At 45.5% G+C, this 16,294-nt stretch overlaps 1 protein-coding gene across 1 annotated transcript in view; it reads right to left on the bottom strand.

Annotated features, from left to right (window-relative positions):
* Positions 1-16,294, bottom strand: part of lipf (lipase, gastric) — a 146,928-nt gene that overhangs the window by 18,104 nt on the left and 112,530 nt on the right. Inside the window, exons 7-9 of the mRNA XM_084323497.1 lie at positions 11,834-11,974; positions 11,444-11,515; positions 11,188-11,256 (exon numbers count right to left, since the gene is read on the bottom strand). Of these exons, the coding sequence (XP_084179623.1) occupies positions 11,188-11,256; positions 11,444-11,515; positions 11,834-11,974 (282 nt within the window). The remainder of the gene's footprint in view (positions 1-11,187; positions 11,257-11,443; positions 11,516-11,833; positions 11,975-16,294) is intronic.

Here is a 16,294-nt window from a genome sequence, read left to right as displayed (position 1 = left end):
ATGGGAACTACCAATCCCCCAAATCAAGAATGTTTAATATGAATGAAGTAAGATTTTGATTATTTGAAATATGGCCTGTGTAGACTAAACTATACACAGAATTATGTCAGTCTACAAGGTCCGGATTCTACATGGTCCGGCAATGTAGACCTTGTAGACTCCACTACAGTACAGACCAATTATCAGTGAATGTTCATGCATTTTTAAGAAGGGCAACTTCCACAAAAAAACAAAGAACTCACCAAAACATCTCAGTAGCACCTTATCTAAATGTTATATTTCATATATGGAGATTCATATTTATTTATGTATTGCATGCATTTCTACATTTTATTTCCTATTTTGTTTATTCATCCCAGTATCTTTCTTTCTTATGTGTGGAATTCTACAAGGCGCGCGCGCACACACACACACACACACACACCTACACACACACACACACACACTTACATTTAGTCATTTAGCTGACGCTTTTATCCAAAGCGACTTACAAGTTCTGTACGACAAGACAGCAAGAAGGGTACAACTCTATCAGCTGAGTAACAATGTTCATCAAAGTGTTGCGTGTTACAGTGTAGGTTAGTTAGGGCTGGGCGATATGGCCTAAATATGATATCACGATATTTTCTGACCTTTCGGCGATACACGATACGCATCACAATGTTTTTCTTTTTTTCCCCAAACAATTCATTATGAGGCTTACCAAGACAGTATTTGAGTTTGCAAGCTAACATTAAAGACAAAATAAAATACCCATGCATTTAGCATTTTTACATTATATATTAGATTTAGATTATTGGATTATTAGATTATATATTGCATATATTTAGCAATGAGATATTATATGATTTAGATATGAAATATGATGAATTGAAAATGGGGGACCCTGATGTAAACAAGACAAAAGTCTTTCTCTGGTCTGCATCCTCCAGTCCACTGTTGACTGTCGTTGTATTGAGCTGTACTGTATTGTACCCATGCTGCAATCTGTTAATAACGTTTTCATTCATTCAGTCGGCAAACAGAATCATTTTGATTGACAGTCGCGTCTGCCAATTACGTCACATCGCTTGCACCCGCCCTGCTGTTCTTAGCACCAATCGGCAAGCGCGTATTCATTTTTTACTTCCGCCATTGGAGAGCTCAATGATAACAACAATGGCAGCGGTAGCTCGCCGCGGCCGACGTTTAGCTTTTAGCTCCGCAGGAAGACTAAACGACTGGAGGCATAATGATTTTACTGCAACGGATGTTATAATAAAAGCCTTTCCATACATCTGTCTGATTGAAAACGTTATTAACAGACCGCAGAATGGGCACAACTGAGTCAGCACGGGCTGAGATATGAACGACTAATGCTTGCTATATCTAGGTCGACCTCGGTCGTTGCTATGTAAATACGCTGATGTTATTGAAAGTGTAACTATGTAAGGGATAATGTATAGCTACGAGGTCATTGTCGCAAAATAATTGACCGACACAGAGTTTAAAATACCAAGCCGCCTCGGCGAGGTGTTTTAAACGTCAGTGAAGGTCAATTATTTTGCGACAATGATCGACTATAGCTATACATTATCCCGCTTATTACATGGCTAACTTACTAACAATCAGTGATGCCACAGATTACTTGTAAAAGTAATCTGATTACTGATTACTCCTTTAAAAAGTAATCTAAGTTACTTTACTGATTACTTGATTATCAGAGTAACTTAGTTACTTTGAAAGTAACTAGGTTACGAAGTCGTCGTCGTTCCCCCAACAGTTTTTTTTAAACGCTTTATTGAAAGTGCATAAATAGTTTTTAACTTGTTTCTCTGCACATAACGTAAATTGTTAAACTAGTGCTTCAGCTTCTGTACCATCAAGTATGGTAAAGCAACAGTCTATGATGCTCACAGCATTAGAGCAGCCAGCCAGTGGTTTTACAAAACCAGTGTATCACATCTAACAAATGCAGGCTGAACTATTCAATTATATCAACTGTAACTATTAAATTGTTTTTATAAATGTCTCTCTATAAACATACAATCAGTCTCTCTTTAACATGTAAATTAACTGTAAATCTGGCAAATAAGAGCTTTTGCTCTGCCACCATCAACCCTCCTGTACCTAGTCGAAGCGTCGGCTAGTGTTGTGATTCCAGATGCTTTCAATGCAATTGGATGTGCTGTTTTTAGCGGTAGACAGTATTTTGTTTCCTCCGCCGTGAAGTAGTGACTGAGGCTACGTTTAGACGAGCGTTTTGGGGTGGAATTCTGAACAGAAACCGCAAAAGTCATCTTGCGGTTTCACTTTTAATTTTGCCAAGCGTTTTGGGGTGGAATTCTCCGACGACGGAGCCCTGCTGTCACACGATTGGCGCATATGTCACATGACGTGCTGTGAAGACCCGCCCTACTCTGCCTCTGATTCGCAGACTGTGGATGGGGAATGTGATTGGACAAAAGCAGAGTCACTCACAGACAGAGGGACCAGTCACGCCGCGGGACACATTCTTGTATTTAACCCTTTCACTGCCACACCACGTCACTCCCAAATAAGAAAAACAGCTAAAAATGTATTTTTGACTGTCGAAAACGAAATAAAATACTGCATTCCGCCTTCATTATGAATTTATGATGAGATAGTAACGAAATAGTAATGCACAGCCACTTGGACAAGTAACTGCAATCAGATTACTGGCTTTTAAAGATTAACGCGTTAGATTACTATTTTCGGGGAAAAGTAATCAGATTACAATAACGCGTTACTTAGTAACGCGTTACTGGCATCACTGCTAACAATATACCTAATTCATTTTACATCGACTCGCAACACTGGTTCTGGCTGCGTTCTGGCTCCGCTCGTCGCTCCGCCCCCTGTCATCGCCGGCAGCAGAACACCGGCAGTGTCTAATTGCACTGAAACAGTGTGTGTCAGTGGGCTTGATTGCGAACAGCTGCGCACAGCGGTCATTATTGTCCCACAGTGGTCATTATTGTCTGATAATGACCGCTGTCGGGGGGCTATTGACCAATCACAAGCAAGCATTTCGGCGAATGTGAAAACGCCATGTAATAAATAACGTTAATGCCACAAAACGAATGCCTTTGTTATCATAAGTAGTAACTTTTGATGCAGTAGTGTGTGTGTGGGGCGGCGCTGTTCAAAAGTGTCAACGTGTGGACCAGATTGACGCGACACAAGCCTCTTGGGCAAAACATCACGATATCCACGATACGTTTAAAAAGTGTATCGTTAATGAACTGTACCCGATATTTATATAATATCGTCATATCGCCCAGCCCTAAGGTTAGTTTATTAGGACAAGTGCATGACAGTAAGGTTAGTCACGGTTAGATTTTTTTTTTTTTTTTTATCATTTCAGATAATGGTGTGTCTTTAGTCGACGGCGAAAGATTGGACGGGATTCGGCTGTCCTAACTGGGATGGGTAGTTCACACACACACACACACACACACACACACACACACACACACACACACACACACACCTACACACCTACACACCTACACACCTACACACCTACACACCTACACACCTACACACCTACACACCTACACACACACACACACACACACACACTTACATTTAGTCATTTAGCTGACGCTTTTATCCAAAGCGACTTACAAGTTCTGTACGACAAGACAGCAAGAAGGGTACAACTCTATCGGCTGAGTAACAATGTTCATCAAAGTGTTGCGTGTTACAGTGTAGGTTAGTTTATTAGGACAAGTGCATGACAGTAAGTTAGATTTTTTTTTTTTTTTTTTTTTATCATTTCAGATAATGGTTGAAGATGTGAGTCTTTAGTCGACTGCGAAAGATTGGACGGGATTCGGCTGTCCTAACTGGGATGGGTAGTTCACACACACACACACACACACACACACACACACACACACACACACACACACACACACACACACACACACACACACACACAAATCGAAGTAAAAAAAAAAAAATGAAAAAATAACTTGATTTTTTTTTTTTTTTTTTTTTTACTTCGATTTTTTTTTGAATGTTCGAAGCTTGTGCCATCGAACGAAGCTTCGAAGTATTTAAGACAGCCCTAGAAAGCTGACTTCATTACTGCCTACGCCCATAGTCTAAATCTGCAGCTCCTGGCTCTAACTGAGACCTGGATAACCCCCAATAACTCTGCACCTGCAGCATTATCTACAAACTATAACTTCACTCACACACCTCGACCCTCCAGACGGGGTGGAGGCACTGGCCTCATGACATCTCCTTCATGGGCTACAAACCTAACGCAACTCCCAGAACTGTCACTCTCCCCCCTCGAATATCATGCAGTATCTGTCTCTAATCCTTTCAATCTCACCATTGTTACACTATCGCCCTCCAGGTCCCCTCGAGCACTTCACAGATGAGCTGGACATGCTTCTAAGCTCCTTACCGGAAGATGGTACCCCGCTCCTTCTATTGGGCGACTTCAACCTGCCTAACTCATCTCAGTCGGTCCCAGTGGTCTCCCTCCTACAACAATTTGACCTGACTCCCACTGCCATGCCTCCCACCCACAAAGCAGGCAACTCCTTGGATCTCATATTTTCCCGTAACTCCAGCATCATTAACACCACGGTAACTCCCCTACATGTATCTGACCATTCCTTCATATCCTTCTCACTAACTCTCATGCTTAACCGAAAGGTCTTCACCCCAACTCAAACCGTCTCACTCAGACGCAACCTGCCCTCCCTATCCCCCTCCACCCTCTCCTCTGACATAATATCCGCTCTACCTTTGAGTGACACCTTCTCTGCTCTCCCCACAGAGGTGGCAACCTCCACCCTCCTATCAGCCCTTGCAACCTCCTTCGACAAGCTCTGTCCCCTCGTTGAGAAACCTGCCCGCCGTTCCCCACCCAGTCCATGGCTGGCAGATGCAGTGAGAGAACAAAGACAGGTCCTGAGAGCGGCTGAGAGGAAGTATAGAAAGTCACGCCTCACTGCTGACATCGACACATATCACAACCTCTTGTTAACATTCTCCAAAACCATTACTAATGCCAAAGCTTCTTTCTTTCACCATAGGATCGAGGCCTCTGCCAAGAATCTTCGCAAACTGCATGCTACCATGTCCTCCCTCCTCACCCCCCCCCCCCACCCCCTCCTCCCTCATCTTTTTCTGCCGAAGACTTTGCGATCTTCTTTGAGGAAAAAGTGGAGAACATCCGCAGCTCCTTCTCCCAACCCCCACCCATTCCAAACGCTGAATCGAGAACCTCATCCTTCACTCATGTCATCTTTCTCTCCCATTACAGAAGCCGAGACCCTGACACTGGTAACGTCGAACCGTCCGGCTACATGCCAGCTGGACCAGCTACCCTCCCCACTCCTCCAGACCATAGCACCGGACATCCTCCCATTCCTAACTGCAACCATCAACTCCTCACTCAACTCGGGGGTGGTCCCCACCTCCCTAAAACAAGCCAGAGTCACGCCCCTCATAAAAAAACCAACCCTGAACCCCACCGTCATAGCCAACTATCGTCCTCTCTCTTCTCTCCTTCCTTTCTAAAACACTTGAACGTGCTGTATCCAACCAACTTACTGCTTATCTCTTACAGAATGACCTCCTAGACCCCAATCAGTCTGGCTTCCGGACTGGCCACTCCACAGAAACAGCCCTCATTGCGGTCACAGAGGCACTTCACTTAGGAAAAGCGAAAGGCCTCTCCTCTGTCCTGATTCTCCTAGATCTATCTGCAGCCTTCGACACAGTCAACCATCAGATCCTCCTCGCGGCCCTCGCAGGAATGGGAGTGGCTGGATCTGCGCTGACATGGCTGACATCATACCTCAATGACCGCTCCTACCAAGTGTCATAGAGAGGGACTCTGTCGGCCACCCGCCCCCTCCGGACGGGTGTCCCCCAGGGCTTGGTCCTAGGACCCCTTCTCTTCTCCCTCTACACTAAATCACTGGATAACATTATCACGTCTCATGGCGTCTCATATCATTGTTATGCCGATTATACTCAACTCTTCCTCTCCTTCCCTCCCTCAGATATCCACGTCTCTGAGCGGATCTGGGCCTGTCTGTCCGACATCTCCGCCTGGATGACGACCAACCACCTCAAACTGAACCTAAGCAAAACAGAATTGCTCCACCTGCCGGCCAAATCCTCCCCCCTGACCGACCTCTCCATCACAGTCGAGAATGCAGCTGTGACCGTGTCGCCGACCGCCAAGAACCTTGGTGTTGTCTTCGACGACCAGTTGAACTTCTCTGCTCACATCGCAGCGACAACCAGAACCTGCAGATTCCTCCTGAGCAACGTCAGAAGGATACGCCCCTTCCTGACAAAAGAAGCCACCCAACTCCTCGTCCAATCAACAGTCATCTCCCGCCTCGACTACTGCAACACACTGCTAGCTGGCCTCCCGGCCACTGCCACCAAGCCTCTTCAACTCATTCAAAACGCAGCGGCCCGCCTGATCTCAAACCTACCGAAGTCGGCCCATGTCACCCCACTTCTTAGGGACCTGCACTGGCTCCCCATTGCTGCACGTATCCGCTTCAAGGCCCTCGACCTAGCATACCGTGCGGCAAAGGGAACCGCTCCCGCCTACCTCCGGTCAATGGTCTCTAACTACACACCCTCAAGACCCCTACGCTCTGCATCTTCTGGCCGCCTCAGACCTACTCCTATCCAAGCTCCCGGAGGGTCATCAAAGAGAAGCCGCCTATTCTCAGTCCTTGCCCCATGGTGGAATGAACTACCCATCCCAGTTAGGACAGCCGAATCCCGTCCAATCTTTCGCCGTCGACTAAAGACTCACTTCTTCAACCATTATCTGAAATGATACAATTTTTTTTTAACCCTGACTAACCTTACTGTCATGCACTTGTCCTAATAAACTAACCTACACTGTAACACGCAACACTTGATGAACATTGTTACTCAGCTGATAGAGTTGTACCCTTCTTGCTGTCTTGTCGCACAGAACTTGTAAGTCGCTTTGGATAAAAACGTCAGCTAAATGACTAAATGTAAATGTAAATGGTGCTCAACCGTTGGATTCGAAACACGGATATATACGTTGTTGGGCGGGAATGTGTTAAGACAGCATTCATTACTCTAATAAAAATAATTTGGTGTCTGACAGCTTGAAGTTTATCATGATTATATGATGATAACGTTATTTGAGGAAGCTCTTGGTACCCAAACTCCTGTATCCAATAATAATAATAATAACTAACGGGAGAGGGTCTCTCGCGAGTCTCTATGACAAACGGTTCAAAGGATACAAAAAGGGGGCGCGGCCTAAGGATCGGGGGAGTGGTCAACATAGACCATTTGAAGATCGGACTTTTCCGAGTTTTAAATTATTTTTGGATTTTTCCGAGTTTTCGGAATTTTCCGAGTTTTCGGACTTTTTCGAGTTTTTGAACTTTTTCGGATTTTTGATGTTTCCGAGTTTTCGGAATTTTCAGTTTTTTGGTTTTTTCCGGGTTTTCCGAGTTTTTGAACTTTTTCGGATTTTTGATGTTTCCGAGTTTCAGGATTTTTCAGAGTTTTCGGATTTTTCAGAGTTTTTGAACTTTTTCGGATTTTTGATGTTTCCGAGTTTTCGGATTTTTCTGAGTTTTGGGATTTTTCCGAGTTTTTGAACTTTTTCGATTTTTCCGAGTTTTCCGAGTTTTCGGGTTTTTCCGAGTTTTTGAACTTTTTCGGATTTTAGATTTTTCAGAGTTTTCGGATTTTTCCGAGTTTTTGAAAGGGGGTGTGGCCTAAGGGGGCGTGGTCTAATGATCGGGGGAGTGGTCAACATCGACCAATGAAAGAGGATATCCCTACAGAGTACAATGGCACAATCCGCAAGTCTCTACGACAAACGGTTCAAGAGATACACTGAGGGGGTGTGGCCTAAGGGGGCGTGGTCTAAGGATCGGGGGAGTGGTCAACATCGACCAATGAAAGGTGGTCAACATCGACCAATGGCACAATCCGCAAGTCTCTACGACAAACGGTTCAAGAGATACACTGAGGGGGTGTGGCCTAAGGGGGCGTGGTCTAAGGATCGGGGGAGTGGTCAACATCGACCAATGAAAGGTGGTCAACATGGACCAATGAAAAATTAAAGAGGATATCCCTACTGAGTACAATGACACAACCCGCAAGACAGAGGGCGCTGTCCAGCAATTCAGTACTGCAACACAGTGATGGGCAATGATGGGTTAAGTCGATGAGGTCATTGGCAGCTCAGCTGAGCCATGAGCCCTGAGCCTCACAGCTGTTAGGCTGAACCAATCAGCCATGAGCACAATGACTTGCATATTCTGAATTTTCTTTGCATGACTGCATTGTCACGTTGATTAAAAGAAAACTATAAGAGATGAAGCGTTGTGACTCGCACAGGAGCACTACAACGAGTAGGCGAAGGGTTGTGTGCGATATTGTGGCATTCGTACGATATTGTGGCATTCCTTCGGCGATCGGAACAGAAGGGTAAAAAAGAGTGGGGAAAAAAGAGATTCCTAGAGTGCGATTGCATGGCGGTCAATGGAGAGGAGAACCTTCAAAGAAATGGTCGTCAGTTGAGATAGAAATGTCCAATTCCATTTATTTTTCTTTTGTGAGCGGGCTGACAGTCGTGTCATCGTTTTGATGTGTTTGTTTTATTTCTACGTCCAAAATTGAGATCACACTCGCAATTCGCCCAAGGTAGTGGAAAAAAGATTATTTCAGCTGCTACACTCTAAGTTGCAATGCATTTCCAATGGGACCGAAATTTTACCGTTTAAAGTCGATTCGTAGCCAGACGGTGCGGTGAAACTTTACGAGTTCGAATACCGCTGTTGCCATAGGCAGGCCGGTCGTTTTGATACCTTTCAGGTGTATGGGGCGCGAACGCTCTGGCACGAGTGGTGTTTGCAAAATCAGTGGAATAAAGAAAGAAAGAAATAGACGTACAATAACTACAGTGTGGGTGGCAACCTGGCTTCGCCAGGTCACCCACACTAATAAATATATCTGATAGACGGGATAGACGGGATCCGTACTGTATTGTACCTATTCTGCAATCTGTTAATAAAGTTTTCAATCAATCAATCGTCTCATAACTTCCTCTTGTGGCTGGTGACAACCAGGTGACAACTTTTCTGAGCCAATAGGCACTTTGCGCAACGATAGCAAGTAGTTTCCGCTCATGCATTTGTGTCGAGCAGTCGCTGAAGAGGTACTGTGGCGCCTCGCTCTGAAGGCTGTGCGTGGCTCGCTCCCGTGAGATTTCCGCGGCTCGCCTAGTCAGATTTCCAGAGCAAGTAGGACAACATTATAACCGCCATGCAACATGCTTGGCAAGGCCATAGTAAAACCTGCGCAGATTTGCGTCTGCCTCGCCAATCTCGAACACGCCTATTGTCTCTCAACCAACACATCGGATGAAAGCTAAAATGGCCGCCGTTTGATTAAACACAGCTTGACCTATTACATGCTTCCAATCTCGGGTTATAAGACCAAACAGCCAATGAGTGTCAGTTTAAAAAAAATTACCACCTCCGGTTTCGCCTCTCAATGACCGGACAAATCACCACTGACGCTGACAATGATTGACCGTTTGTGTAGCCAATGAAACACTCAAAAGAATGACATCTTACTTGAGTGGGTTTTCTGAGACCGAGAAGCGGCAAAAGTGGTAAAAGCGTACCGTACACAAGAGAATGAACATGCGCCTGTCTCTCCGGAGCGCAAACTGCGCTAATCTGTTGTTGCGCTGATCTGTTGTTGATCTGTTGTTGTGTAAGACGGGGTGAGAAGGGGTGGGGGTGTTGTATGTGACAAGATATTAGTGGGGGAGAGGGGACTGAGGTAGTGTTGACTCATCTTAGTCCTTTTTGGAAAAACACCTAAACCATTACATAAAGATGTGTAAAACACTAATTATTTTTTATATTGTTATCGACGTGTTCTAGGTAAGACTTCAGGCTATGGCCCCAGCAGTGTTTTCAGCTAATAACTATAGAGTAGATAGATCTGCAGGCATCTGTTTGCAAAATAACATTTCAGTGTGTTCAAACCTATAACTCTAGGACTCAGAGTGATTCTTCCTGTTGTGAAAGAAAATTCAGAGTGTTTCCTTTCAAAAGAGGCCAGACTTGTGCATCTGCTACAAATGGTTCCCGAATATCCAATTTACTTTCAGTATGCAATCGACAGGCGTTTTATGCTAAATCTGCAGGACTGTTAACTCATTGGTGGCCAATAACGAGTAAATTTGTGTTTCACCCTCAACGCTTGAGCGCCAATAATGAGTAAACTCGTTTTTTGGATCCTATGATATTTTCCCTTTGATCCCCGTTCTAAACGGTCATCCGGATTACTCAAGGTGTCCCTGGCTCATTTGCCTACGTTGGAATTGCAATGCCGATCGAATCGCACCAGGTGGCAGTATCGCCTACCTTTTGAACTCTGATAGAAAGGGATCAGTAGAGACAATGTCTGAACTGGACTGTCAAGACTCACTCTGAGGGGGAGGAGCTCTTGCAGAGCAATCGCTAGGAGATCTGCTCGCCTCAAAACCTATAGTTTCCTGTAAACACGAGTAATTACATATAAACAAGTAATCGCGATCGCCGATGGAATCCTTGGAATTATTCTTTTTGGAGTACCTTCTGGCTAAGGTAAGGTATATTCTATGTCTATTTTACCGAACCTGAAACATGTTTCTGTAACAATCACAGTGTCTTATTTTACCGGACCTAAACCAAGTTTTTTGTAACTATTGCATTTTCGGGGTAAGACTACCCCCCCCCCCCGCCATTGATGATTTTGTGAAGGCACATGTGTACATGGTATATACCTTTTATTTGGGGTTTCAGGGGATCAACCAGAACGATTTGGGTTGATTGCATATAACGCGTCTTATCTCGCGATTTATGGAAAAATACTGGATTATTTTGGAAATGGGCGATGTTTAGCATGTAATAAACTACAAACTACAGTGTGTAGAAACAAAATATTTTTTACACGTTGGACTAGAAATAGTGTCTGTAAAATGAGCCATACTATTGTCTCCATAGCTATAATATAGAATATACAATAGCTCCGCAAAGATCGTGAAATATCGTGAAAATGGTCAAGAAAAGCTGGCGCCAGCCAGTGCAGATGGGGAAAGCTTGTGGCCGTCAAAGAGTTAAGAAGTTAAGGTCTTACCTGGTTGTAGTGTGCAATGTTGCCTGCTGATCCATAGTCATAATCCATCAGTTTACCTCCACGCACAGCCTAGGAGCACAATGATTCAACTCAATAACCTTTATTTATATGGGGAGAAAACTGAGAAAAAAGCCATTAACAGCTTTTGAAACATGCTATACCCATGTGTCAGCAAGGCCACCATGTATTGTGTTTGTGTACTGTATGTGTGTTGGTGTATGCATTTACTGTATTTGTGCGTATGTGTCTTAATCACCTGTGCCCAGTGAATCATGTTCTGTACAGAGGTTCCAGCAGGACAATGTGTGGTGTAGACTGGAGTACGACTCTGGAAGAGAGAAAGAACACACACACACGCACACACCAATAGATCTGTACCAACTTTTCTGTGAAACAAATAGAAAAACAAATATTTTATTATAAATAAATAAAAATGTTATATATAAATATAAATGTTTACTTTGACTGTAAAGGTGGATTAGGGATATAAAAATGTAATTCACAAATATTCAACATTGATGTGGCCGAGCTCTCGACACACAGATCATGTTGGTAAAGTTGTGTGTCCGATTATCACATGTGCTCATCACAACATATGGGATTCTGGTTATAAATTGGCAAATCATACCCTATCCCTACTACCCACCATGTTGAGGTTCTTCTCATCGAAGCCACACAGGATGAAGAAGATATTTCCACACAGGTCACTGAATTCTGTGCAGAAATGCTCAGCAAGCCACTTGATCAGGAAACTCTGAGGTAGGAAGTCTTTCTTTCCAAACAGGTCCTGGAGGAACAGAGACAATCAATCAATCAAATGATCAATTTGATTCTTTTAAAAAAAGAAATTACTTGAATTGAAAATTAACATTCATTGTTTTCTCTGTGTAATTCTCACAACCCTATAGGACCTACGGTACGCCAATCGACCTAACCCTGCCGCGTGTATGCTTTCTACAACGCAGTTGGGTTTCCGGGTTCCTCTGATTGGCCACTAAGCCCACGTGACCCTACGCTATTACGCCTCCCTTATCGCCGCCAGTTATCGCTTACGCCCGCGCATGCGCATGAGCCGCGAGAAGCCCCTCAGCCAGCCAGCAATACTAAGCTCCAGTTAACCTAATTTATACCGTAACGAATCATTAAAAAACCAATACAAAATCGCTACTTTACATCAGGGTGAACGCTGTTGCACTTCAATGACAGAGCTCTCATATTTGCGAATGCATAAACTATATCTTAAATTATGGCTATGTGTCTAATATGGCCGTCGCTTATCAATGACTTGTTTTGTTTACATCAGGGTGAACGCTGTTGCGTGCCACCACCCACTTCAATGACCGAAACAGCTGTTCGTGCATTTTTTTCTGGAAATGTTGACTGCAAACAAGTCATTGATAAGCGACGGCCATATTAGACACATAGCCATAATTTAAGATATAGTTTATGCATTCGCAAATATGAGAGCTCTGTCATTGAAGTGGGAGAGCTGCAGCACTTAAACAAATTACAAGAGCTTGGAAAAAACTTGAACCCCCGAAAGTAAACAAATGGTTAGTGTAACTGAGGGGTACAATTCCCTGACTGTATTACTAGATATGATACTTACTACCACTACCTTTGTACTTAATATTCGGCCACCCAGTACACGGCATAAATATATTATCATGAACACTCTCACGTAGATGAAACGGATCCAACACAAATGTACGAATTAGAAACAGGTCTTTATTTCTACACAGCGATGGTGTGTAGAATAAGCACTTAATCACTTAATTACATCTATGAATTGAAATAGTATGCACTTTTATGGCAAGGAGTATTCGTCGGTATATCAATAGAGAATGTCCAATCTCTGAAGGCGCAGGTGGTAAATATACGACCTGGAATAGTTAAGGAATAACAGCAATGATACTTTAATGATTATATACTAGATACACTAGAGGGGGTTAATCCGGTCGCTTGTAAGCCGACAGGAGTAGGAGGGGGGGGGGGGTAGAATCCGGCTGCCTCGTCCGGCCAAGGGTATCCCAGGTGAACCCACTGTAGTGCCGTTCAATGCGCCGGCGATCCTTGGACCACAGATGAAAGCAGGTGGACTCTTTGTGGGCCGGCTCTCTCCGGTCCACGGGGGAGAGACGTGAAGCGACCTCGTCTTGCAGAGCGTCTCCTCACCTTGCGTCCTCTCCAGGGGGGGGGGGGTTCCAACACACGGCAGTGTCGGGGGTCTTTATCCATGGAATAATCAAAGTATCCAAAGCATAATCCGTGCCTGGGAAGGCGGGCTGTCGTCGGTAGAATAATCCGGTATACAGGTCCACTCGCTCGTCGGCTCTGGGGCTCCTCGGGTGCAGCTTCACATAGGGTCAACCACCCTGGGTAAGCAGCCAGTTCTCTGCCCGAAACGATGGGGTACTGACTACGGTAGTATTCTCACCGCACAAAGCACTATATATTAACAGACTATTATTAGCTTAATAGACTACGTCCAACTCGACGATATAGTGCCAAATATGACTATTCAAATATTAATATACACGATGTCTCAATACCGATGGTAGGCGAACTTGGCCTTACTCCCACACGTGGCGTCGCGGGGAGGCTTTACGTCTGTGACTCTATTGGAGGGTAAGAAACTGGACTGAAAAGAAAGTCCTACTTTAGTAGCGCAGTATATATACGCACTATGAACAAATAGTCCCATTAGTGGTGCGGTAGCCAAATTCCTACGCGGAACTAGGACTTGTTCGTACATGTCGAGCGGTACGTTTGAACTGGGTCTGAGGGGTATGGCAGCCTGGCACCAAGGTCTCGACCAATAGTAGAATGGAGACTATTATGGGATGTTCAGTAGGCTAGAATGGATATTCAATGCATATTGTACAAGGAATATACAAGGGATATCAGGGAATATTAGAGAATATACAAATACAATTAAATATATATATATAAATAAATATATATATTCGGTTTAATCTGGCCCTTCACAACAGCCACCCCCTGAATAGGTCCCAGACCTAATCAGTTAAACAGAGACAGATTAATCGCGTTGTCTATTTACACATAAGGGTTTGCTGTAGGGGTCAGTCAACTTCACAAAGTCATAGGGTTGTAGGGTCATGGTCATCATCGATTGTGTCTGGGAGTCGAGGCAGTTCTATGAGCCTTGCCACGGGACGGGTGTAAGTGCGACCCTGGACGAGCACTTCAGCTGCTCGGACCTTGCCGTCGGCACCGGTGATCACTTTGCTTACGCGGCCGGCCGGCCACACAGCTCTGGGCAGTGATTGATCAATAATCATGACGACTGTTCCTTCTGTCAAATTGTCTCTCTCCTTTACCCACTTCTGGCGGGTCTGTAGAGACGGTAGGTAGTGCAGTAGGAAACTGTTCCAAAACTTGTCGGCTAATACTTGGCTGTACCTCCACATTCGTCGGCCGTTCGCTTCTTCAGGCCGGTACATTGTCTGTGGTAATGCAGGATCTAGCCGCCCCATCAGGAGTGTGTTGGGGGTAACTGGGTCGATATCCGCCACATCACTGGAGACATATCCGAGGGGCTTCGAGTTAAGTACTCCCTCAATCTCCGTGAGGACTGTCATTAGGACTTCTTCCGCCACAGTCTGGGCCCCAAGTACTGCGTACAGGGCTGTCTTTATGGAGCGCACTTCTCGTTCCCAAGTGCCACCGAAGTGGGGTGCGTTTGGGGGGTTGAATTGGAAATCAACCTGTGCTGGAGCGAGGTGGGTCTTAAGTTCTGGGCCCATAGCTTGGAAGCTCTCTCTCAGCTCTCTTTCGCCGAAGACTCTTTCTGCTCCTGCGTGATGTACATCCTCATCATATTTCTTTATAATCAGCTCTGTGACCTTGTGTCGGCTGTTCAATACGATCGGGTATTTAATGTCATCCGGTAGATTGGGGGCTCTGCGTAGGCGACCACCCACTCTGATGAGGGTGTGAGCGTCGCTCTCGGGGGCCAGGTGAGTTAATCTGCTGTCGGATGGGACGGGCTTTCCTCCCTGTAGACAGGCCAATTCATCGGGGAACGAGTCTCTCTGGGCTCGCTGCAGTAGAAGCAATTCTGCTTCCTCGTAGTTAGCTGCTGACATATCAGCGGGGGACTTGCACTCCGGGTGGTACCGCAGGAATGTTCTTTGTTGTGCACTCTCTATGGACGTGCAATCGTCTATGTTAGGGTCGGTGGAGGCTACGGTGCTCAATCCACAGAACACAGACTTCTTAATTTCCACCTCCTCTGGACTTGCTTCCCTCGGGATAGGCATGGGCCACTGTCCTTCCGGGAGTCTTAGGAATGCGGGGCCGTCACTGTAGACATTGCGACGGGTGAGGTCATCCAGGGGCATCCCCCGGGTGATGACGTCAGCTGGGTTCTGCTTTGTATCAACGTAGCGCCACTCCGTTTCTCCGGTTAACTCTTCGGTTAAGTCTCGAATCTCGGTGACTCTGACTCCCACGAAGACTTTGTACTTGCATGAGTCCGATTTGATCCAGGCGAGTACCGTCGTGGAATCTGACCACAGGATTGTTCTAGACACCGGTATGGTGAGCTCACGTTGGATGAGCGTGGCTAGGTGCGCTCCGGCTAGGGCTGCGCAGAGCTCTAGACGTGGGATAGATTGTTGCTTGCGTGGGGCTATTCTCGAGCGGGCGAGGACAAATGCTGTGTAGATCTCTCCCCCCTGGTCTTGGGCCCGCAAGTAGGCTACTGATCCGTATGCGACCTCTGAGGCGTCACTGAAGACGTGTAAGTCCATTTTACATGTCTCTGGCCTCACCGTGGGTGGGAAGTAGCTTCGGCGCATATTAACGCCTGGGAGTGAGTGGAGCTCCATCTCCCACTCTCTCCAGGTGGATGCAAGGTGTGCGGGAATGGGGTCGTCCCAGCCCTGGTCCTTGTCCCACAATGCTCGTACAATCATTTTTGCCCTGGTGGTGTACGGTAGAATACATCCTAGCGGGTCATATTGTCGGGCGAGTGTTGTGTACACACTCCGTCTGGTGGTCGGCGCCGCCGCCGGCCTTCCCTGCTCCGTAGTCAGGGGCTTGTGTCTGTAGTGAAGCGAATCTGTTTTGAATCGCCACACCA

This window comes from Notolepis coatsorum (genome assembly GCF_963971535.1).
Source record: "Notolepis coatsorum genome assembly, chromosome: 10".
NCBI classification, from domain to species: domain Eukaryota; kingdom Metazoa; phylum Chordata; class Actinopteri; order Aulopiformes; family Paralepididae; genus Notolepis; species Notolepis coatsorum.
This window is presented reverse-complemented; position numbering and strand designations above follow the sequence as displayed.